Raw genomic sequence first — 25,822 nt, 5'->3', positions numbered from 1 at the left:
ACTGTATCAGTTATCTCGTCTATGTATAATATAAACAGTATTTTGGCGAGGGTGGGGAGAAAAGAAAGTGACGAGCCCCTGGCAAGCCGCTTTGTCTTTCTGTATTGAGCCAAAATGAAGCTAATACTTTAAGACACTAACCAAGTATTCTATTTATCCTGCAACTTTGTTTGAGAATCCGATCATCAAAACTTCACGTTTTTCTGTTCAATCTTTGTTTATTGGACGTTGACGTTACGCTGAAGTTTGCTCGATGAAAGACGCCAAAATAATTGCTTCGCGCAGAATTCAACGGATATGTAAACGACTTAATGAATTTGGATAAAACACTTGTTCGTTACAACATATATAATCGCTTCCTTCAATAGTAATTTATACTGTTAAATGTTTTTTTCAAGTAAATTCAGAATACATTTCTGTCGAATTCACGTACGTGCTAAAATACAGTTTTTTCCGTCACTGCCGAATACAGCAAAAATATATGTGGCAGGTGTATTCCGACAATGGCAGAGCCAGTTACAGGATAAATCATGTGTTTCTATATATCTTTCATAAGACATAATCATTTGCACAATGAACAAGCACCGGAGATTTCGTGTTCATCCTTTTCAGTGTTCCCATGATGTCCGTTGTTTAACCTTTAGCCGGATGGGATTTTTAGGTACCGTAAGTCCAATATCCTTTAGAACAATCGGAATCTAAATAAATAAATAAAGTATCTTATTATTTATCATGGTTTTATAAAAGCACCAAGTCAGACTTGGATTTTGTTACACCATTGTGATATTTTTCAATTGGATTTCTGTTTTCTTTTTCATTTAAAGGCATTTAAAAATTGTATCAGGTACGACGCTTACTCTTCTGGAACATATGGTCTTATTCTTCTTGTATCTGTTTCAGGAATTGCCGTGTAAATATTTATTTTGTTCGTACTTCGTAGAGTTATGGAGCTTGGATTATAATAGTGTTGACATGTTCGTGTGTTCTTTTCCCTTTTTTTTTTTTTTTATATATTTCCAAATTTATTACTTATGTTATATAAGAAACAAACCTCAGTGTCGATGGACTGCACAAACTTAACTTTCCGGAGAACATGTGTCACAGCTATCTTTGCTTCCATCAAGGCAAGGCGCATCCCAATACACATTCTAGGACCATGTCCGAATGGCAGAAAATTGATGATATTCTGGTTCGGCTTAAAGTCAACAAACCTACACAAACACACACATACAATGCTTAATCTGAGTAATCATACTGGGAAATATTGGTTCAGAGACCTTAAATCAAATGATACCGTCTCGGTTTACTTTCGTCATCCATATTGCCATTGTCAAGATGGTACATTGTAGGCCGCACTTCGCGAGCCACAATGTGCCGGATAGCGTTGTATTAAGGCTAAGTACGTTTGACAGATGAAAAAGTTAAAAACTTTCCCCGTTAAGCTTTAAGTGATACTTTTGACTTTCTTCTGACATTTTCCTTGAAAGAGTGTTGTAAGCCAGTGATTGACACCAACCTTTCTGGTTTGAAGAGTGTGGGTTCTGGGTATATCTCTGGATCCTGATGTAGAGCTCTGATTGGGATAGTTACAGCTGATCCCTGTGGAATAGTCACACCGTTTATTTCAATAGTCTTACCAGCCTCACGATTTATTCTGAAATACAAACATTCACCGGAAATTGATATTTGTGTCTTACCTGATTATTAGTAGAATTTTTCTATTTTGAAAAAAAAAATTGTAAAGACAAAATACTACCAACATGTCAACAGAATCCTAATCCGACCTAAAATTCAATGAAAGTATGGCAAGATATAAACAAATTAAATATTTACACAGACATTCATGAAAATAGTACCAGGAGAATAAGACCAGGTGTTCAGCAAGAGTAACCATCTTCGATTTATAGATATACTTAACATGATGTGATATCAGAACTCAAATCCTATAACTCGTATAGAATTATCAGAAAGATTAGATGATTATCCAGAAATCGTACTCCGAACTAAACAGTATAACCTTAGTTCAAACGCAGCATCAATGGAAACAGGGCAAATATGAACAAAAGATTAACACGGAGAAAGTCCAGGGCGATGAAGACCAGATCCTTATAACATACTCCAGGCTAGGATACTGACTGAACCAGTCAATTAATATATATATCATGTGTTTATGTCACAAGGCTAGGATACTGACTGAACTAGTCAATTAATATATATTATATATATCATGTGTTTATGTCACAAGGCTAGGATACTGACTGAACTAGTCAATTAATATATATTATATATATCATGTGTTTATGTCACAAGGCTAGGATACTGACTGAACTAGTCAATTAATATATATTATATATATCATGTGTTTATGTCACAAGGCTAGGATACTGACTGAACTAGTCAATTAATATATATTATATATATCATGTGTTTATGTCACAAGGCTGTGATACTGACTGAACCAGTCAATTAATATATATATATCATGTGTTTATGTCACAAGGCTGTGATACTGACTGAACCAGTCAATTAATATATATATCATGTGTTTATGTCACAAGGCTGTGATACTGACTGAACCAGTCAATTAATATATATATATCATATGTTTATGTCATAAGGCTGTGATACTGACTGAATCAGTCAATTAATATATATATTATGTGTTTATGTCACAAGGCTGTGATACTGACTGAACCAGTCAATTAATATATATATATCATGTGTTTATGTCACAAGGCTAGGATACTGACTGAACTAGTCAATTAATATATATCATGTGTTTATGTCACAAGGCTGTGATACTGACTGAACCAGTCAATTAATATATATATATCATGTGTTTATGTCACAAGGCTGTGATACTGACTGAACCAGTCAATTAATATATATATATCATGTGTTTATGTCACAAGGCTGTGATACTGACTGAACCAGTCAATTAATATATATATCATGTGTTTATGTCACAAGGCTAGGATACTGACTGAACCAGTCAATTAATATATATATATCATATGTTTATGTCATAAGGCTGTGATACTGACTGAATCAGTCAATTAATATATATATTATGTGTTTATGTCACAAGGCTGTGATACTGACTGAACCAGTCAATTAATATATATATCATGTGTTTATGTCACAAGGCTAGGATACTGACTGAACTAGTCAATTAATATATATTATATATATCATGTGTTTATGTCACAAGGCTGTGATACTGACTGAACCAGTCAATTTATATATATATCATGTGTTTATGTCACAAGGCTGTGATACTGACTGAACCAGTCAATTAATATATATATATTATGTGTTTATGTCACAAGGCTGTGATACTGACTGAACCAGTCAATTAATATATATATTATGTGTTTATGTCACAAGGCTGTGATAATGACTGAACCAGTCAATTAATATATATATCATGTGTTTATGTCACAAGGCTAGGATACTGACTGAACCAGTCAATTAATATATATTATATATATCATGTGTTTATGTCACAAGGCTGTGATACTGACTGAACCAGTCAATTAATATATATATATCATGTGTTTATGTCACAAGGCTGTGATACTGACTGAACCAGTCAATTAATATATATATCATGTGTTTATGTCACAAGGCTGTGATACTGACTGAACCAGTCAATTAATATATATATCATGTGTTTATGTCATAAGGCTGTGATACTGACTGAATCAGTCAATTAATATATATATCATGTGTTTATGTCACAAGGCTGTGATAATGACTGAACCAGTCAATTAATATATATATCATGTGTTTATGTCACAAGGCTAGGATACTGACTGAACCAGTCAATTAATATATATTATATATATCATGTGTTTATGTCACAAGGCTGTGATACTGACTGAACCAGTCAATTAATATATATATCATGTGTTTATGTCACAAGGCTGTGATACTGAATGAAACAGTCAATTAATATATATTATGTGTTTATATGACAAGGCAAGGATACTGACTGAAATAGTTAATTAATATATATATCATGTGTTAACAAAATCAAGATAAGAAGAATTCCTAGTATGGTCGTGGTGACCACTGCAGCAGGTTTTTATTAGACCGGAAGTTCAAAGAAACAGATTACGTGATACTATTGACAATCAACATCTAGTACAACACAATACAACAACAACCAACAAGGTCCGTGTAGGGCAGTTCCTACCACAATAGTATACATAGTACATTTTTGTGGTAAAACAGTAGTAAATGAAGACCTTACCTTGCCAGAGCAGGATACAGACGAAGTGTTTCATATAAAACAAGTTCCATGTATTTCAGTTTACCAATGTTTTCATACGTAGGCTCCTCCTGTAGAAATAGAAGGTAGAATATCTAAGGTCAGCGATAAAGGGCGACAACTGGCAAATTATCACCATTCCCAAACAATGTCACATCTACCGTAAGGATTGTCATTTTCAAAGACAAAAGGCACACAAGTGAATCGGAAGGAAAACTGATACCTTAGTATCACAGAGATGTCCTAAACAGCTGTATGATACAATTCAACTTATTGTTATGCTCTGCTTTATCTAACATTAAATTTGTATTGTATCTCTTGTGTGTCAGGTATACTCTCTTAGAGATTTCAGGTGATATCTGAAATACAAATTTTACTGTTTTGCTGTTATTTTTTACACTCTTTTTAACGCATTTGCATATTGTAACGTGTTTAAATATTATGACAAATAATCATGGCTTCTAGTTATAGACGTACCTACAAGTTGAATTCTTTATTTAACTCTACCGTTTCTAACCCTAAATTAGTACCGAAAGGCGCTATTATCTGTCATTTGTACTGTCTTGTAAATTATACATAAATGAAAACCATTGTTTTCGCGAAGTATCAATCTTTAATGTTCCCACCGTTTGTCAAATTGTGCATCATCAAGGCAATAGTAGTCTGTACAATTAGGATTTTTAAAGATCTACATTCTTAAATTACCACCACGTCTTTTGAGGACTGTGTCATAATTAACCTTTGTAAAGAGATTGAAGATGAAAATAGTTGTTTTAGGATATTATTTTTGCTGTTCAGTTTTGGTAGCTGCATGTAAACACTATTTGATATATGTTTTAAATACTAATTTTGGATGACTGAAAATGGCGCGAAAGAGCTGTCTGTGACGTCATGTCATATCACAAGAAATGTTATGCGTAGTGATATGATATAAAATAATCCTTCATTAAATTATTAAGGTGTTATTTTTTTGTTCTCGAATCTTATCGAAGTAATTAATTACAAGCTTTAAGAAATATAGTTTTGTTTTGTGCTGATATGGAAGAAAACCATTTTTGCTAACTGGATGAATGCGCGTAGTAGCATGAAACTGCAAAAAAAAAAAAAAAAAAAAAGACACAAAAAAACAAGAAATACGCGCCTTCTTTCAGTTTACAAATAGGTTTTTTGACAGAAACTTTAAAGGTATCAATGATGGAGTTGTCTTACGTCTCCTAATTGCTCGACGATCTCCTCATATATCTTGTCCTGTACTTCCGGATTGCACATCATCTCGTAGGCGCTGAAACTAAGCAGACTAGCTGTTGTCTCATATCCCGCGAGGAATAACAGAAACGACTGTCCAATGACTTCATCTGTCGTGAGAACTGAAACATCGACAGACAACATTGTTACATCATCCATCATCGACAGACAATATTGTTACATCATCCATCATCGACAGACAACAGCTACATTCTTACATCATCCATCATCGACAGACAATATTGTTACATCATCCATCATCGACAGACAACAGCTACATTGTTACATCATCCAACATCGACAGACAACATTGTTACATCATCCATCATCGACAGACATGACTGTTACGTCATCCATCATCGACAGACAACAGCTACATTGTTACATCATCCATCATCGACAGACAACATTGTTACGTCATCCATCATCGACAGACAACATTGTTACGTCATCCATCATCGACAGACAACATTGTTACGTCATCCATCATCGACAGACAACATTGTTACGTCATCCATCATCGACAGACAACATTGTTACGTCATCCATCATCGACAGACAACATTGTGACGTCATCCATCATCGACAGACAACATTGTGACGTCATCCATCATCGACAGACAACATTGTTACGTCATCCATCATCGACAGACAACATTGTGACGTCATCCATCATCGACAGACAACATTGTTACGTCATCCATCATCGACAGACAACAGATACATTGTTATATCATCCATCTGAATGCAGCATCAAATCACTTGTACCAAAAAGGAATATTTTTCTATCTCTTTTTCACTGCAAATCATCTACCTGCATGGAAATAATATATTTCCAGCAACGTTTAAACATCTTCTTTCCAAATAGGAAGTCAAATGCAAAAACAGGCATTTAATCCAAGGATCACATGTTGGAACCGTCAGGACACCTCCATTTTCATATAGGTCAGCGTGTCTCCAATCAAGATGTGGAGAGTCTTGTAGACAATCATTTATGTAAACTTTCTACTATTTTATTTAGTATGATATAAAGTAACACATTCCACAAGTGAATGTTCTTACCTTTTCTTTCAGCCTTTTCATTGGCATTCGCATCCGATGTCTCCAATGACGCATTTAACATCAGTTGTAAAAAGTCTGTTCGGTCCTGGAAAATAAATATATATAATTGAAGGCTGATTTTAATCTTCTGTTTCAGCGAATGATAAAAAATCTTCGATATAATTAAATGATATCTAATTAGATTCGAAACTGGCATTTTGAATATTACCATGTGCATGAGTATAAGTTAGGGTCATTAGACTAGTCTAGCTATGAGATGATTATACATGAAAGAACTCAATCAAACCCTTTACAAAATTCTTCCTTTATAAAGCAGGACATGATTTATCACAACTACTTAATAACACAAGAAATGTTCTCGCTAAGACAAACATCAAACCTTGGTATTTGACAGGACAATAAATGTTACACAGCTTTAACTATATTTGTTATAACAATCATTAAGTGTTATTCAATCGTATGTTTTTTGACAGTCTTGTTTACAGCGCCATGGCGATATATTGTAATCTAAGGAACGACAACTCTAGGAGAGATTATATGGTGAAAGTGGAAGTACACAAACAACACACCAGTTGATGGCTCCTGGCTTTATGTAAGTTATGGAAGTAGGAATGTAATACATACTGAGGGGTTTCTTCTCCGCTCCTCTATCATCATCCGTACCTCTCTGTTAAAGAATTCCATAGAGTCACGTGGGTAGAAACATATCTTTAAATACTTTAGTAGGTTTATCATCCAATCTCCAAATATGGCTGTGTAGAAAATTAAATGTTGAAAATTAGACTTAGAATTCGTATTAATCAGAGAAGAATGTACAAAAGGACAACGAGTCTGAACACCGACGTTACAGTTCATTGATTAAGGTATATACGTGTAATCAAATAAGTCAATGACCTTGTTAATCATGAGAATGTAAGTTATTCTTCAAGAAGAAGTCAATTGTATTTAGGGGGTCTAATATAGCATTATAAAGGTCAACAAAGGTCACAGATCTATTGGTCATCAATGCATGGCATAACTTTCAATTCTAGGAAAAATGTAAAGTTGGTCATCTTTTTATGGATATAACAGGTTTTCATTGCATATATTCTAAAATGACATAGCTGTGTCAAAGTTCAATATATAGGTCATCAAAGGTCACACGTTTTAATCAATATAGGTCACCCAAGGTCACAGGTCAAATAAGTCGTCAATTTCAATCAATACTTGATGCTACCCATATGTATTGATTGATCATATTGTAGATTCGTTTTAATTGTCAATCTATAAATATATAACCTCTATATGTGTTATGAAAGTTTCAAATCAAACTTGTCTAACATCAGTAAAGCTGACAAGACTAACTGCACTGATTTGTTAGTTTCTATTCTAAAAGTGACCAAATATGTAAAGCAAAAAGTTATAAATAAAAAATTATTTCCCTTGTTGAGCCACTTATAGCAAATGTCGCTGTTACACACAGAACAATGTTAATGGATTTCAGAATTACCCCTGTTATGGCCTCCAAGAGCATGACGGCTGACGACGATACATATGAATTGTAATGTATACAAATGATGAAAGTTCAGTGTCATTAAATTAAGATCGAAGTAGAATGGTTCATTGGAATCTTACATAACTATTTCATCTTTCTCATACTTCTGTGCAGTAAAACCGGACAACTTATAAATAATCCTATGATTGTTTGACTTTCTTTATGATGTAAAGAATCATCTTACCACTTAAAAACACAGGAATAGGAACTGACGCGTTATTGAATATCTTTCTCATATGGCTAATTAGTTTATTGTCGGAATTTTTCTGAGAATCCACATCCAGTCCAAAGGCAGTCATTGAAATGACATCTATTGTAAACGCTCCGTAATAGCTGAAAAACATAAAAGCAGGTCAATATTTCCGTGAGGACGATTAATATAGAACAATCCTGCTAGCGACATTTTAATTCATTCCAATGATGGAAATGTTCAGAATATACACAATTACATGACGATCTAAATTTTTTGATATTTTAAATAATAGTATAAAGCCAAAGCATTTAATGTTAAACTCTCTCTGTGAACTAAAACACGTTAATTACTTGTTTTAACACTAATTTATAAACTACTTCTAACATTTTAATGTCTTTTGACTAAAACACGTTAATTACTTGTTTTAACACTAATTTATAAACTACTTCTAACATTTTAATGTCTTTTGACTAAAACTCGTAAATCACTTGTTTTAACACTAATTTATAAACTACTTCTAACATTTTAATGTCTTTTGACTAAAACTCGTAAATCACTTGTTTTAACAATAATTAATAAACTACTTCTAACATTTTAATGTCTTTTGACTAAAACTCGTAAATCACTTGTTTTAACAATAATTAATAAACTACTTCTAACATTTTAATGTCTTTTGACTTAAACTCGTAAATTACTTGTTTTAAAACCCCTACAGTATATAAATCAGTAATGTTTAGAAGTTTTATTTTAATGTCACTGATACGTGAAACCAATAAAACAATATGATGACCACTACACGTTGTATTTGCTTTCTCAAATTCCAAAACATATCAGGTTTGTTAATTCTGCACACGCATATAAAATATAATCATATGATAGGGGATGATTAAGGAACAATAAGTGATGAAACAATAAGATTACCGACGTGGATATCAAAGTAAATCAACAAAGAACACACCAACATGGTATATAATAAACCCCAATTAAACGTAGGCTAAATATGAACCAGAGAAAGATTGAAAGAAAGATTTACTCGGAAACTCCGGAAGAAGTACAACGGGAATAAGACCGTGTGCTCCGGAAGAGTAGCCGTCCTCTTCATCTCATCGCAGAAACATTATGTCTCAAATGAGAACAGAAAAAAAAACAAAAAAAAAACAACGGAACCAGCAGGTGTACAACTGATATTCCACATCACTTACTCTTTTATGGCGATACTTTCGTCTTTTTCGGTACAACGCATTAAGTTTTCTGCCAGGTGTCTAGCACATCTATTTATGTCGTCACTCATCTGGGAAGGAAAGATAACTCTGACAGACTTAAAAACAGTGTAATATTTACTAACATTTTGGTGAAATACGTTTTTTTATTTCTTTTTCTCGTACTAATTTCGAACAAGGAGACATCCTGGGTAATATTACATTTAAGTATTTTCATTTACTATTCCTTTCTCGACGTCGTTTTTATAAAATACATACACACATGTCTATCATATTGCTAAAGTGGTCTATATTTACATAACTGTTCGGTAGGAGCGACATCGCAGGTTTAATTAGTTGTCTTACCATTCGGAGCTTTGCGGAGCTAAATGTCGGATTCATGATAGATCGAACCCGCTTCCAGTCAGTGTCCCTCAGGAAGAAAATACCTTTATCGAGTGGACAAGGTGACGTATCTAACATCTGGAGGTAATTGATTAAGTGATTATTAAAAACATATATCAACAGCAAATACATTGTTGGAACAGGTCTACAGAATCAAATAAGAAAATTTGAATTCTTTTCATATGATGGTCCTAGATCTTCAGTAGATTAATACAAGTTTTAATGCATGAAAATAATAGTGTATGTCCTTTAAACGTCTTTTTCCATAATTAATTTTGAACCAACAATAAACAGACAAATAAATGCATGTATGTGCTTTAAACACCACCCCCACACTTTCACACTCGGTCACGTTCTCAATACATCCAACCAAGTCATGGATTTTTTCCGGGACGAGGTGAGAACTTGAACTCCGTATCAAGAACGCGCGAGATTCCGATAAGGACGTGGTATAGTCATCACGGACGTAAAGCGAGGACGTGGTCAGATCAGAACACAGTAAGAGCCCAATAATTACGTAATAATGACGTTACTGATGCTGTAATGACGTAAAGAAAAAACCTAACAGGGACTTCAAAGACGTAGTAGAAATGTAGTTCTCGATACGACCTCCCCGTGATCTTACATCTCTATACGACCTTCCTGTGTTTATATAATGACCATGGTACACCCGTGCCACGTTGTAGAAGATCACATTATGTCGTCAGTACGTTCAGGCGGCCCTTACCACGTGAATGACTCAGCTGGTTTTCACTGGGTCTATGTAATGTTCAGAGAACAGACAGTAAAATATTGGACTAAAGTCGCTACAACTACTAGGGAAAAGGGCAATACAGAATCGAGAAAATTACTTCGTCGCCTTGTTTTGATTCAAGGACAGCAGGTTCTTAAAGACGCAATAGTTGCACATTTGACCTTGCTCTGCCCCTTCCAGCACAGCCTGCTTTGAACGTGTTCGTTTTCGCGCCACATTTTCCAATGTTGGCAAGACCTCTGTCATTAGAATGGTTGAATTAAAGCAGGATTCATAGAGAAAGTTCGAACGCAGGTAGAGCGTGATAGGTTCGTAGGGTATGCGTAGAAAAGTATTTCACATCAAAGTAAGAACATATTTGACATAGTGCACATATGACAGCGCGAGTAGTAAGGAATTAAAAGGAACGTGTTAGACGCAGTAAGAACCTGTCGGGGACGTGTTGGACACAGCAAGAACCTGTCAGGGACGTATTAGACGTAGTAAGAACCTGTCGGGGACGTGTTAGACACAGTAAGAACCTTTCAAGGACGTGTTAGACACAGTAAGAACCTGTCAGTGACGTGTTAGACGTAGTAAGAATCTGTCAGGGACGTGTTAGACGTAGTAAGAACCTGTCTGGGACGTGTTAGACACAGTAAGAACCAGTCAGGGACATGTTAGACGCAGTAAGAATCTGTCAGGGACGTGTTATACACAGTAAGAACCTGTCAGGGACGTGTTAGACACCGTAAGAACCTGTCAGGGACGTGTTAGACGTAGTGAGAACATGTCAGGGACGTGTTAGACACAGTAAGAACCTGTCAGGGACGTGTTAGACACAGTAAGAACCTGTCAGTGACGTGTAAGACGTAGTAAGAATCTGTCAGGGACGTGTTAGACACAATTAGAACCTGTCAGGGACGTGTTAGACGTAGTAAGAACCTGTCTGGGACGTGTTAGACACAGTAAGAACCAGTCAGGGACATGTTAGACGCAGTAAGAATCTGTCAGGGACGTGTTAGACGTAGTAAAAACCTGTCAGGGACGTGTTAGACAAAGTAAGAACCTTTCAGGGACGTGTAAGACGTAGTAAGAACCTTTCAAGGACGTGTTAGACACAGTAAGAACCTGTCAGGGATGTGTTAGACACAGTAAGAACCTGTCAGTGACGTGTTAGACACAGTAAGAACCAGTCAGGGACATGTTAGACGCAGTAAGAATCTGTCAGGGACGTGTTAAACACAGTAAGAACCTGTCAGTGACGTGTTAGACGTAGTAAGAATCTGTCAGGGACGTGTTAGACACAATTAGAACCTGTCAGGGACGTGTTAGACGTAGTAAGAACCTGTCACGGATGTGTTAGACACAGTAAGAACCTGTCAGTGACGTGTTAGACGTAGTAAGAATCTGTCAGGGACGTGTTAGACACAATTAGAACCTGTCAGGGACGTGTTAGACGTAGTAAGAACCTTTCAGGGACGTGTTAGACACAGTAAGAACCTGTCAGGGACGTGTTAGACACAGTAAGAACCAGTCAGGGACATGTTAGACGTAGTAAGAACCTTTCAAGGACGTGTTAGACACAGTAAGAACCTGTCAGTGACGTGTTAGACGTAGTAAGAATCTGTCAGGGACGTGTTAGACACAATTAGAACCAGTCAGGGACGTGTTAGACGTAGTAAGAACATTTCAGGGACGTGTTAGACACAGTAAGAACCTGTCAGGGACGTGTAAGACACAGTAAGAACCTGTCAGGGACGAGTTAGACGCAGTAAAAACCTGTCAGGGACGTGTTAGACACAGTAAGAACCTTTCAGGGACGTGTTAGACGTAGTAAGAACCTGTCTGGGACGTGTTAGACACAGTAAGAATCTGTCTGGGACGTGTTAGACACAATTAGAACCTGTCAGGGACGTGTTAGACGTAGTAAAAACCTGTCAGGGACGTGTTAGACACAGTAAGAACCTTTCAGGGACGTGTTAGACGTAGTAAGAACCTTTCAAGGACGTGTTAGACACAGTAAGAACCTGTCAGTGACGTGTTAGACGTAGTAAGAATCTGTCAGGGACGTGTTAGACACAATTAGAACCTGTCAGGGACGTGTTAGACGTAGTAAGAACCTTTCAGGGACGTGTTAGACACAGTAAGAACCTGTCAGGGACGTGTAAGACACAGTAAGAACCTGTCAGGGACGAGTTAGACGCAGTAAAAACCTGTCAGGGACGTGTTAAACACAGTAAGAACCTATCAGGGACGAGTTAGACACAGTGAGAACCTGTCAGGGACGTGTTAGACACCGTAAGAACCTGTCAGGGACGTGTTAGACGTACACAGTAAGAACCTGTCAGTGTTAGACGTAGTAAGAATCTGTCAGGGAAGACACAATTAGAACCTGTCAGGGACGTGTCCGTAAGAACCTGTCAGGGACGTGTTAGACGTAGTGAGAACATGTCAGGGACGTGTTAGACACAGTAAGAACCTGTCAGGGACGTGTTAGACACAGTAAGAACCTGTCAGGGACGTGTTAGACACAGTAAGAACCTGTCGGGGACGTGTTAGACACAGTAAGAACCTGTCGGGGACCTAACAAGAACGTTATACGGACGAGAAATTTCAGTTTGGATTATTTGATTATTGTTCCGTGTTTTGTATCTCTAATTGACTTCACCTGTTTAACAGTGTACTTACTTTTCTGTTACAGAAATTAGAGAAATCCTTGATCAGGACCGCTTTGAGTATATCCTGGTCTTTAACTGTGATACTCTGCATACATCCAAAATACCATCTGTGTACAAATATCAAAAACATGTTAACTGATGAAAAAAAGGAATCAAATAAATAGATAAAAGTAAGAAAAAAAGGAAATAAAGCGAAAGGAATTGTTTTCAATCATGATAATATCCAACTACATTTTAATATGTATACAGCGACGCTTCACATGGTCGTGCCGAATCTCCAGTCAAATGTTAAATCAGGATTTATGCAAATATTGACATTTAAAGCTAATACTTATTGTTGACGTCATTTTTGTGTTAAATCTTTCTGTTGAGAAGTGGTGATGAAAATGATTGTTTTTGTTACCTTTGATTTAATTTACTAGGGAAAATGTTGTTTAAAATGAAAACATGGCGTCCTGCTCGGTCAGATTTTGTTTGAATATTTTAAAGTTTAAGTGAGAGAAAGAAAAACATTCTTTATTATTTGTGTACAATCCTTCCTAGGGACAAGAAAATGTAGTAAAATCGTTGTCAGAGCCAAAAACTTTACAGATTTTTGTGACACTCGAGTAGAATATCCTACAGACACACATATAAAATAATCTTATAGTATAAACAAAAAAAATATCCCAGAAAATATCTATAAACATAAGAAAATGTCAGAATTCCATATTAATTAATATCTCTCGGCAGAATTAATACATATATTATGATCGTGTGGATTGGCTTGCTTAACTACAGTATAACCTCTTGGTGCAATATCTGATGCATCCAAAAACAGTGAATATTTGGTATTGTTAATAAGTGATATATTCCACTTACACAAATACGTTGCCATATTCTTTGAGCCACTTTTCTTCCAAAGCAGTGGTCCCCTGAAACAATACGATTAATCAACAATTAACGACTATTCTGGTTCATTCGTATATTATAGATAACATAAACAATAGGTTTTTATAGCAAACATCATGAATCAATTTTCTGTGTAGCGTAAAGAGCCATTTGAATCACTTAAGATACAGTATAGTGGTCCCTATCGGCTGCCAAGCTCATCGCTATATCATCTGATCGTATGAAAGAAGGGACGTAACTCTGGGAGATCAGAATGGACGAATATGAGCATCATATATGGCATGTCTGTCTATAGTCATGTGATTGATTGTAAAATAACCCCTTTAAATATCATATCAAGTAATTAGCGATTAATTACGTACATAATTACAAGAATACGCGTATCTAATAGTTACGACTGACATGATAGCTGGTGGATTGACGCACGCGCATTGGTAAGGTGGTTAGACGACCACAGTTTCGCACATTGACCGATTACAGACTGCACAGGTATATGGGGAGTATGATGTCTCTCGTGTCGGTGTTTTATGTCTTGAACCCTTTAGGTATTCGCTGGGAGTTTGTTAAATTCAGTTAATTTTGATATTTAGCGTCCAATCAACAGTTATGGTCATTTAAGGATGGCCTCCCCTTAGATATCAGGGAAGTACATACAGTGGTAGTGCATGTTTGTAGAGGCTGCGATGTCTTCGTTAAAGTCTCCTTGAGATTAAACGGACCTGTAACCGGCTTTTTATTGTTATTATAGTGAAGTATACTACTGAAGACCCCGTTATACTGACAACGTACTTCACATTTGTTACAGCTACCAGTCTGACTGCCTGATATGTCTAGTCAAATTATCCTGAAGATTTGATAAGGCATGAAATGATAAATGATACGGCAAGCATTTACAACTTTCGTACATACTGAGGTGCTCAAGTGTTGAACGTTTAGCAGTGAATGGTAACGCCATCTCGGCAGGCTTTGCAACTTAACCTAAGCATTCCTCTTTCAATACTCACCTAAACATCAATAGTCAAGCGATTAAAATAGATTCTAATTCTCTCTCCATTAATCTTCAAATAGCAAACGTTAGACAATGTTAATGATTATAGAGACCAAACGTTAGAAAGTGTTAATGATTATAGAGACCAAAAGTTAGACAGTGTTAATGTTTATAGAGACCAAACGTTAGACAATGTTAATGTTTATAGAAACCAAACGTTAGACAATGTTAATGATTATAGAGACCAAACGTTAGACAATGTTAATGTTTATAGAGACTAAACGTTAGACAATGTTTATAGAGACCAAATGTTAGACAGTGTTAATGTTTACAGAGACCAAACGTTAGACAATGTTAATGTTTATAGAGACCAAATGTTAGACAGTGTTAATGTTTATAGAGACCAAATGTTAGACAGTGTTAATGTTTATAGAGACCAAATGTTAGACAATGTTAATGATTATAGAGACCAAATGTTAGACAGTGTTAATGTTTATAGAGACCAAATGTTAGACAGTGTTAATGTTTATAGAGACCAAACGTTAGACAATGTTAATGTTTATAGAGACCAAACGTTAGACAATGTTATAGAGACCAAGCGTTAGACAATGTTATAGAGACCAAACGTTAGACAACGTTAATGTTTATAGAGACCAAACGTTAGACAATGTTAATGATTATAGAGACCAAACGTTAGACAATGTTATATAGACCAAACGTTAGACAATGTTATAGAGACCAAATGTTAGACAGTGTTAATGTTTATAGAGACCAAACGTTAGACAATGTTATAGAGACCAAACGTTAGACAATAAACGTTAATGATTATGAGATAGAGACCAAATGTTAGACAATGTTAATGATTATATAGACCAAACGTTAGACAATGTTAATGATTATATAGACCAAACGTTAGACAGTGTTAATGTTTATAGAGACCAAACGTTAGACAATGTTATAGAGACCAAACGTTAGACAATGTTAATGTTTATAGAGACCAAACGTTAGACAATGTTAATGTTTATAGAGACCAAACGTTAGACAATGTTAATGTTTATAGAGACCAAACGTTAGACAATGTTAATGATTATATAGACCAAACGTTAGACAATGTTAATGTTTATAGAGACCAAACGTTAGACAATGTTATAGAGACCAAACGTTAGACAATGTTAATGTTTATAGAGACCAAATGTTAGACAGTGTTAATGTTTATAGAGACCAAACGTTAGACAATGTTAATGTTTATAGAGACCAAATGTTAGACAATGTTAATGTTTATAGAGACCAAATGTTAGACAGTGTTAATGTTTATAGAGACCAAACGTTAGACAATGTTAATGATTATAGAGACCAAATGTTAGACAATGTTAATGATTATAGAGACCAAACGTTAGACAATGTTAATGTTTATAGAGACCAAACGTTAGACAATGTTAATGTTTATAGAGACCAAACGTTAGACAATGTTATAGAGACCAAACGTTAGACAATGTTATAGAGACCAAACGTTAGACAGTGTTAATGTTTATAGAGACCAAACGTTAGACAATGTTATAGAGACCAAATGTTAGACAATGTTATAGAGACCAAACGTTAGACAATGTTAATGATTATAGAGACCAAACGTTAGACAATGTTAATGATTATAGAGACCAAACGTTAGACAATGTTAATGTTTATAGAGACCAAACGTTAGACAATGTTTATAGAGACCAAACGTTAGACAATGTTAATGTTTATAGAGACCAAATGTTAGACAATGTTAATGTTTATAGAGACCAAACGTTAGACAGTGTTAATGTTTATAGAGACCAAACGTTAGACAATGTTAATGTTTATAGAGACCAAACGTTAGACAATGTTAATGATTATAGAGACCAAATGTTAGACAGTGTTAATGTTTATAGAGACCAAACGTTAGACAATGTTAATTATTATAGAGACCAAATGTTAGACAATGTTAATGTTTATAGAGACCAAATGTTAGACAATGTTAATGATTATAGAGACCAAACGTTAGACAGTGTTAATGTTTATAGAGACCAAACGTTAGACAATGTTAATGATTATAGAGACCAAACGTTATAGAATGTTAATGTTTATAGAGACCAAACTTTAGACAATGTTATACAGACCAAACGTTAGACAATGTTATAGAGACCAAACGTTAGACAGTGTTAATGTTTATAGAGACCAAACGTTATAGAATGTTAATGTTTATAGAGACCAAACTTTAGACAATGTTATATAGACCAAACGTTAGACAATGTTATAGAGACCAAATGTTAGACAGTGTTAATGATTATAGAGACCAAACGTTAGACAATGTTAATGATTATAGAGACCAAACGTTAGACAATGTTAATGATTATAGAGACCAAATGTTAGACAATGTTAATGATTATATAGACCAAACGTTAGACAATGTTAATGATTATAGAGACCAAATGTTAGACAATGTTAATGATTATAGAGACCAAACGTTAGACAGTTTATAGAGACCAAACGTTAGACAATGTTAATGTTTATAGAGACCAAATGTTAGACAATGTTATATAGACCAAACGTTAGACAATGTTATAGAGACCAAATGTTAGACAGTGTTAATGTTTACAGAGACCAAATGTTAGACAATGTTTATAGAGACCAAACGTTAGACAATGTTAATGATTATAGAGACCAAATGTTAGACAGTGTTAATGATTATAGAGACCAAATGTTAGACAGTGTTAATGTTTATAGAGACCAAACGTTTGACAATGTTAATGATTATAGAGACCAAACGTTAGACAATGTTAATGATTATAGAGACCAAATGTTAGACAGTGTTAATGTTTATAGAGACCAAACGTTAGACAATGTTTATAGAGACCAAATGTTAGACAATGTTAATGTTTATAGAGACCAAATGTTAGACAATGTTAATGATTATAGAGACCAAACGTTAGACAATGTTAATGATTATAGAGACCAAACGTTAGACAATGTTAATGTTTATACAGACCAAGCGTTAGACAATGTTAATGATTATAGAGACCAAACGTTAGACAATGTTAATGATTATAGAGACCAAACGTTAGACAACGTTAATGTTTATAGAGACCAAACGTTAGACAATGTTAATGATTATAGAGACCAAACGTTAGACAATGTTAATGATTATAGAGACCGAACGTTAGACAACGTTAATGTTTATAGAGACCAAACGTTAGACAATGTTAATGATTATAGAGACCAAACGTTAGACAACGTTAATGTTTATAGAGACCAAACGTTAGACAATGTTATATAGACCAAACGTTAGACAATGTTATATAGACCAAACGTTAGACAATGTTAATGTTTATAGAGACCAAACGTTAGACAATGTTAATGATTATAGAGACCAAATGTTAGACAGTGTTAATGTTTATAGAGACCAAACGTTAGACAATGTTAATGATTATAGAGACCAAACGTTAGACAACGTTAATGTTTATAGAGACCAAACGTTAGACAATGTTATAGAGACCAAACGTTAGACAATGTTAATGATTATAGAGACCAAACGTTAGACAATGTTAATGTTTATAGAGACCAAACATTAGACAATGTTAATGTTTATAGAGACCAAACGTTAGACAATGTTAATGTTTATAGAGACCAAACATTAGACAATGTTAATGTTTATAGAGACCAAATGTTAGACAGTGTTAATGTTTATAGAGACCAAACGTTAGACAATGTTAATGTTTATAGAGACCAAACATTAGACAATGTTAATGTTTATAGAGACCAAATGTTAGACAGTGTTAATGTTTATAGAGACCAAACGTTAGACAGTGTTAATGTTTATAGAGACCAAACGTTAGACAGTGTTAATGTTTATAGAGACCAAATGTTAGACAGTGTTAATGTTTATAGAGACCAAACGTTAGACAGTGTTAATGTTTATAGAGACCAAACGTTAGACAATGTTAATGTTTATAGAGACTAAACGTTAGACAATGTTACAGAGACCAAATGTTAGACAGTGTTAATGTTTATAGAGACCAAATGTTAGACAGTGTTAATGTTTATAGAGACCAAATGTTAGACAGTGTTAATGTTTATAGAGACCAAACATTAGACAATGTTAATGTTTATAGAGACCAAACGTTAGACAATGTTAATGTTTATAGAGACCAAATGTTAGACAATGTTTATAGAGACCAAACGTTATAGAATGTTAATGTTTATAGAGACCAAACGTTAGACAATGTTATATAGACCAAACGTTAGACAATGTTAATGTTTATAGAGACCAAACGTTAGATAATGTTAATGTTTATAGAGACCAAATGTTAGACAATGTTATATAGACCAAACGTTAGACAATGTTAATGTTTACTGGTAGAAAGATGCAGAAAAGATGAAACTGTTTTCAGTAGAATATAATGTAGGTACATTTATGACGACTAGTCTTGTTGGAAAATCTACCTTTTTTGTCGTATAAAAAGATCTAGGACATATCAACACATGTTTTGGCTAATTCACTTGCTGTTTGTCAAAATATCCCATAATACTAATTTATCAGTGTCAAGCGGTCGACAGCTAATTTTAAAATTTTATAAGAAATATGTCGACAGTTTTAAAATGTTTCCTGCTGTATAATCAGCTATTAATTTACAAAAAGAATAATAAACCTAGGCTTTATATTACTTAAAATTCCTAGTCTTCACCACCAACGTTTCAATATGGACAAAGTCCAGCTGTGTTATGGTTTACCATATATTGACCTGTTTATAGTATCCACGCTTTACATTGCTTGTGTTCTAGGTACAGGTGTCTTGACAGATGGTCAATGTCTAAGTTCTATGTGAACATGTTTATATATACCTGTCATATCAAACTCTCCGTTTTAGCATCTCAACATTTTTTTATCAGACATGTATATAACGTAATATTGCATCTAGATTCCGCACAGGTGTGTTTACATGTAAACAACGGTTATAAAAAAATTAGGATGTAAACAAACATCGTGCATTTACAGCCGTTCTAGTCGTTACAGACTCAGGCAAATCTAATCGCCGTATGTGAATTTCGATAAATACACGTTTTCTGGCAATGTGTAAATGGTTTATATTAACGATCATGGTAGAGTATCATGCTGCACGTTGTCAGTATTATGTGACCGGAAGTGATGTCATGTAGTGTGCGTTCGACAGAATATTTCAGTGAGGTAACACTATAAACTTGGCATCAGTTTCGTACTTTTACAAAATGGCTTACTGGTATTTATCTCAGATTCATAAAAACACGAACACACATTACACACGCCCACCTCCCATATATAGGAACGCTGTCTATAATGAACACAGACAATGACAGGTTTCTTTATGGTTTCAGTTTAAAAATTTGCATGTCAGTAAACTTGTGGAAAACTTCATTGTACAGTTGAATACACTACCGATGTCTGTGTCGCATTTATTTCGGCTTTTATCCGTGATTTCCATAGCAATAATTAACCAATACTTTATCTCTACAGCCATGTTTTATTTCGATGTTTATACAGACATTTGACCTTGAACATTTGACTTTTAACATACTTACCGTCTTTATAAGTTCCAACATATTTCCGAGAACTGGTAATGCTGCTGGGCCGTGAAGTCCGTATCTCCGAAGTAACATGGCTTTTCTCTTGTGATATCTGTAAAATCCAAAGAAAAGTGTGTATATCCCTATTTCTCAGAGATATAAGTCGAAATTCTAACTCCCGTTCCTCTGACTGGTTCTTTTTTGTTGGTTTCGTGTCTGATTAAAAACTTATGAATAGTATTTATACCATTAGTTAAAGGTTAACATTTTTTAAAGTCAAATCACGTGTTCAAAAAGCAGATTTTTCTTCAAAAACAAGGAAATTCTAAGCCCTGTGAAATAAAGAAAATTGATATATTAATCAGTAATAAATCTTAAATTGCAGACAAGGAGTCAATAGAATGCCGATATTTAGAGACTGAATTCTATAAAACTTTGAATCTTTGTTATTCACGTGTTCCCACAATGGACAAAGAGAGTATGAAATACACGTAAATAACACATATCAATACAAGCTTGGAATACGAGACAATAGAGATAAATAACAGATAAACTGCTCATACTGTATAGACGTTCGTGGTCAGACACCAAGGACAGGCAAATATAGTAAACAAAATTCATCAGAACAAATTTAACGACAATTTTAGGGTGTCAACATATAAACAGCAAAACTATACAAAGTGATAACGCGATACGCCTTTTAATTTGAATCTCATGTCGACTTGTCTCGGTATAAATGTTAGCACCATTAAAAGGATATCATTTACGACACGATGTATGAAGTCTCACTATATGTTTCACCAATTATAACATTCATTTGTTTACATTGCTAACACGATAGTGCATTTAAATACATATAAAACATATATATGTGTAATGTGAAAATAATAGCATATGCACAAACATGAAAGATTCAGCCTTCAGAGTTATTGTCAAACGTTGTAAATATGTACTGTAAATATGTCCTGAAAATATGTACTGTTAATATATAATATAAATTTGTTCTGTAAATATCTACAGTAAAACTGTACTGTTAAAATATACCGTAAATATGTACTCTAAATATGTACAGAAAATATGTACTGTAAATATGTACAGAAAATATGTACAGAAAATATGTACTGTAAATATGTACAGAAAATATGTACAGTAAATATGTACTGTAAATATGTACTGTAAATATGTACTGTAAAATGTACTGTAAATATGTACAGAAAATATGTACTGTAAATATGTACAGAAAATATGTACAGTAAATATGTACAGTAAATATGTACTGTAAAATGTGCTATAAATATGTACAGAAAATATGTACTGTAAATATGTACTGTAAAATGTACTGTAAATATGTACAGAAAATATGTACAGTAAATATGTACTGTAAAATGTACTGTAAATATGTACTGTAAATATGTACAGAAAATATGTACTGTAAATATGTACAGAAAATATGTACTGTAAATATTTACTGTAAATATATAGTGTAAATATGTACTGTAAATATGTACAGAAAATATGTACAGTAAATATGTACTGTAAAATGTACTGTAAATATGTAATGTAAATATGTACAGAAAATATGTACTGTAAATATGTACAGAAAATATGTACTGTAAATATTTACTGTAAATATATAGTGTAAATATGTACTGTAAATATGTACTGTAAAAATGTACTGTAAATATGTACTGTAAATATATACTGTAAATATGAACAGTGAATATGTAATGTAAATATATTGAAATGCCCCCCATCTCCATACCTATCGTTTTATACCACCCTGGCTATTGTGGGTACTAAAGCAAACAGGTGAATGTTCTTTAATGAAATTTTTGTGACACATCTAAGTTTTCAATCCCTGAAACCTACCGACATAAGGCAGGGAATCACCAACAAAATGTGTGCTACAGTATACCGTATCAGGTATGTAAAACAGCGTATAACATCGCACTCTAGAAGTCGTCTGTGTGAGGTTTCGCTGTGAAGCCGGTGAATATATTATCAACATAATAGCAATTGGAGCATGACAAGTATCTAGAGTGTGTCAGAATTCAGCACACATGTACATCATAATAAAACAATATTTATATTTTCAGCTATGAAGAAACGTTATGTAAACATTTAAACGGAATAAAAACCAGGACAGTGAAAGCGCCTTAATAGTAACTCCTGATTGTGGGATTACATTAACCTTTACAGTTCACGACCAAAATCCCAGTTGACATTTGTCAATGGTCTGTTTTCAATTTGAAGCTAAATATGATTATATTTTCCACATTATACAATTCTCTCATCCGCCCAGGATGACAGGAGTGAATGTTCTAATATTTGTTTTGAGTTGGTTATCTCATCATATAAATTAAATCTGATACCAATCCATCAATATATTGATATAAAATACATACAAAACACTGGCTCGTATTTTGAAGTATGATGTCACAAAATCTGAAAAGTTCATGAAATTTAGTATTTCACATGAAGCGTTTACTGTAACCTGTTTTGACTATACTGCCCAGCGACCCTATTAAAATTTATAAAACATATACTGGCAAGCGACCCTGTTAAAATATATAAAACGTATACTGGGCAGCTCCTTCTGTAGCAGAGTAGCAGTACACAGTTTCTTGGTGTGACCTTGGGTGGTATTTTGTTCATTAGATTTCCCATTATAAAGATTTTAATTAAAAGTTTAAATAAAATTCTTGCCAAAATCAGTCTTGTCATGTTTAAGTGGATCCTGTGAGATTTCATATTTGTGTCTACACACCAAAAACTAGCTTAGCAGGAAGTGAAATTTTCATAGTGTTTACACGTGTTGATGTTGTGAAAGCGTTTCGAGTTTGAATTCGCTGAAATGTAAGTAGTGTGTTACCATGACAGTGATTTTAAGACAGGTGTTCGGAAATAAATGACTTGGAAAAAGTTGTAGTGTTAGCTTGCAATTAGCAGTATTTTTGCATTTTTAACATGATTTGAGTTGGTAACCATGGCAATCACGTCAGAAATTAGATGAAATTTTTTATTTACACAATTTGTTATTTCTATGCTATTACTGTAATTGTTAAGTAGTTTATAAATATATATACATGTAATGATGCATTTTTCATAACCAATCTGCTATACCTGTATATCTCAAACATGATCAATAATTTCTGGAAAGAATATAAATGAAGTGGTTCCTGCTACCTAAGCTAAATGGTATATACAACAGATCGTATGTAACAAGATGATAAAGATACTTCCTTTGTTATTCATGATTACATACTGTGTATTGCCAAGAGCACGTGCGACACATTCTGATAATTGACGACTATTAAAACCTGATATCAATATGCAAAATTATAACCAAAATTCCGGAATAACGGTAAACATTTTTCAGAGTTACATGTGGTGTATTCCAGTTAACATGAAAAAGGGTCGTTTGTACAGTTTGGAATAAATAACTGCTAATAATGAATGTTTTCAGGAGTAATGTCCCCAAACAGAAGCGGGGAGGGGTGTGATATCACTTTCTATCACACATACAAAATGCGGTATTAGTAATATATAGTAATATATTTATATAAAATGTTTACTACCGATAACACCGTGTTTGTATGTGTGATCAGCCTGAAATCCCCACATGTTGATCTCAGCCGGAGTGATATCACACCACCTGAAGTGATATCACACTACCTTCAAAAGTGAAATCACAACCCTTCTCATTTTTAAAAAAAAAATATTTTGCCGTTTTCGCTTGTTTGTCGCTGTTTGATTTGAACATATTCATTTTTGGCATGAAGAAATGTGTCCATTTATTTCTAACGAAAACTAATTTAGGATCCCACATCGAAATTCCGGATGGTGCCATTTCCGGATTGGTTTCCCTTATTAGTGATATATGTGCAACTGCATCGCGTCTAGAACTAATGATAGCGATGCAATGATTATTTATTGGAATTTCTTACATGTTAAATTTTACTAGGGCACCTCAATTCTTATTGGTTTTATAAACATAATTGTGTTGTTATATCTAGGAATATCAGTAAAAAGTTGTTACAATATAGATTATATTCAAAAGATTATTAATTTTGTGTGATTTGTTTAAAATTTGTAAAAACATATGATAAAAATGATATGATATGACTCCACTGGAGTCCTTGTACATTTTTATCCCTATTTTGACCTAGTTTCGTCGAATTTCACGTGGCGAGCAGTTACATATGAAAAATAAACACAATGAAAATACCGACATGTCAGAAGAATTGTAATTTAAAATCAAATTCGATTTGATCAAAATACGGATAAAAATTTCAAGGAGTAAAAAACCGAAATGGTCATATAATGATCTTTAAATATTACACTACATCGGAAGTATTTCAACAATACCAACAACAACAAAAACAACAGCAACAACAACAACGACGACGACGACAACAACATTCTTGTGTCGTTTTCCTGATTTTCCTGTCTTTTTAAACTTAAATCTTACAACCAAACTCACAAGTCGGTAAATGAATGAACGAATGTGTGAATCTCATGAATGAAGAACGAACGAATGAATTAAGATACAAACACTGACTTAAAAACATTAAATTGACAATTCACCAAATATTCGCCCATTCATAGTGTATATTGATCTGGTCGTACACACTACAGCCGAGCTTGCCGGTCTATAAATAGCAAACGTACATAATACACAGGCACATATGTAGACAGAGCGAGGTCATTCTGACATACAGACAGCCGGACCTGTGTAAGCTTGAATTCAGCTTAACGGTCATGCCATGCCGATTTGCGAACTGAAGGTTTTTCAATAAATTAAGATACTTATTAACCTCATATCACAGACTTGCTTTAAAAACATCAAAGAAATAAATCTGATAAAATCACTCATATAGAAAGAAGATATTATAAAACCAAATTCGGGTAAAGTTTTTAAAATTCCGATTAAGTAGAAAGGAGATCGACCATCGTTTTAACATTGTTTACAGGTTTAATACACTTACATAAGACCCGTAATGATCACTGTACAAGCCAAAGCGACAGTAGTCATCCATCCGGAGTCATTCGTCTCCAT

The 25,822-nt window shown here is 34.1% G+C and overlaps 1 protein-coding gene across 1 annotated transcript; it reads right to left on the bottom strand.

Moving 5' to 3' along the window:
- Positions 1–608: 608 nt before the first annotated feature.
- On the bottom strand, positions 609–25,822 carry LOC132561699 (cytochrome P450 3A24-like). Its single transcript, XM_060226398.1, has 14 exons — positions 25,752–25,822; positions 20,779–20,875; positions 14,187–14,239; positions 13,336–13,432; positions 9,873–9,989; positions 9,510–9,598; positions 8,299–8,447; positions 7,205–7,332; positions 6,581–6,665; positions 5,483–5,640; positions 4,256–4,344; positions 1,517–1,654; positions 1,052–1,211; positions 609–698 (listed from the first exon to the last, which is right to left on the bottom strand). The coding sequence occupies exons 1-14, from the start codon at positions 25,820–25,822 to the stop codon at positions 609–611; spliced, it is 1,521 nt and encodes a 506-aa protein (XP_060082381.1).

The sequence above is a fragment of the Ylistrum balloti genome, unplaced genomic scaffold (genome assembly GCF_031769215.1).
Source record: "Ylistrum balloti isolate Yb309-2 unplaced genomic scaffold, AGI_CSIRO_Ybal_v1 Utg371268, whole genome shotgun sequence".
NCBI lineage: Eukaryota > Metazoa > Mollusca > Bivalvia > Pectinida > Pectinidae > Ylistrum > Ylistrum balloti.
Note: the sequence above shows the minus strand (reverse complement) of the source record. Positions and strands in the feature narration are given on the sequence as shown.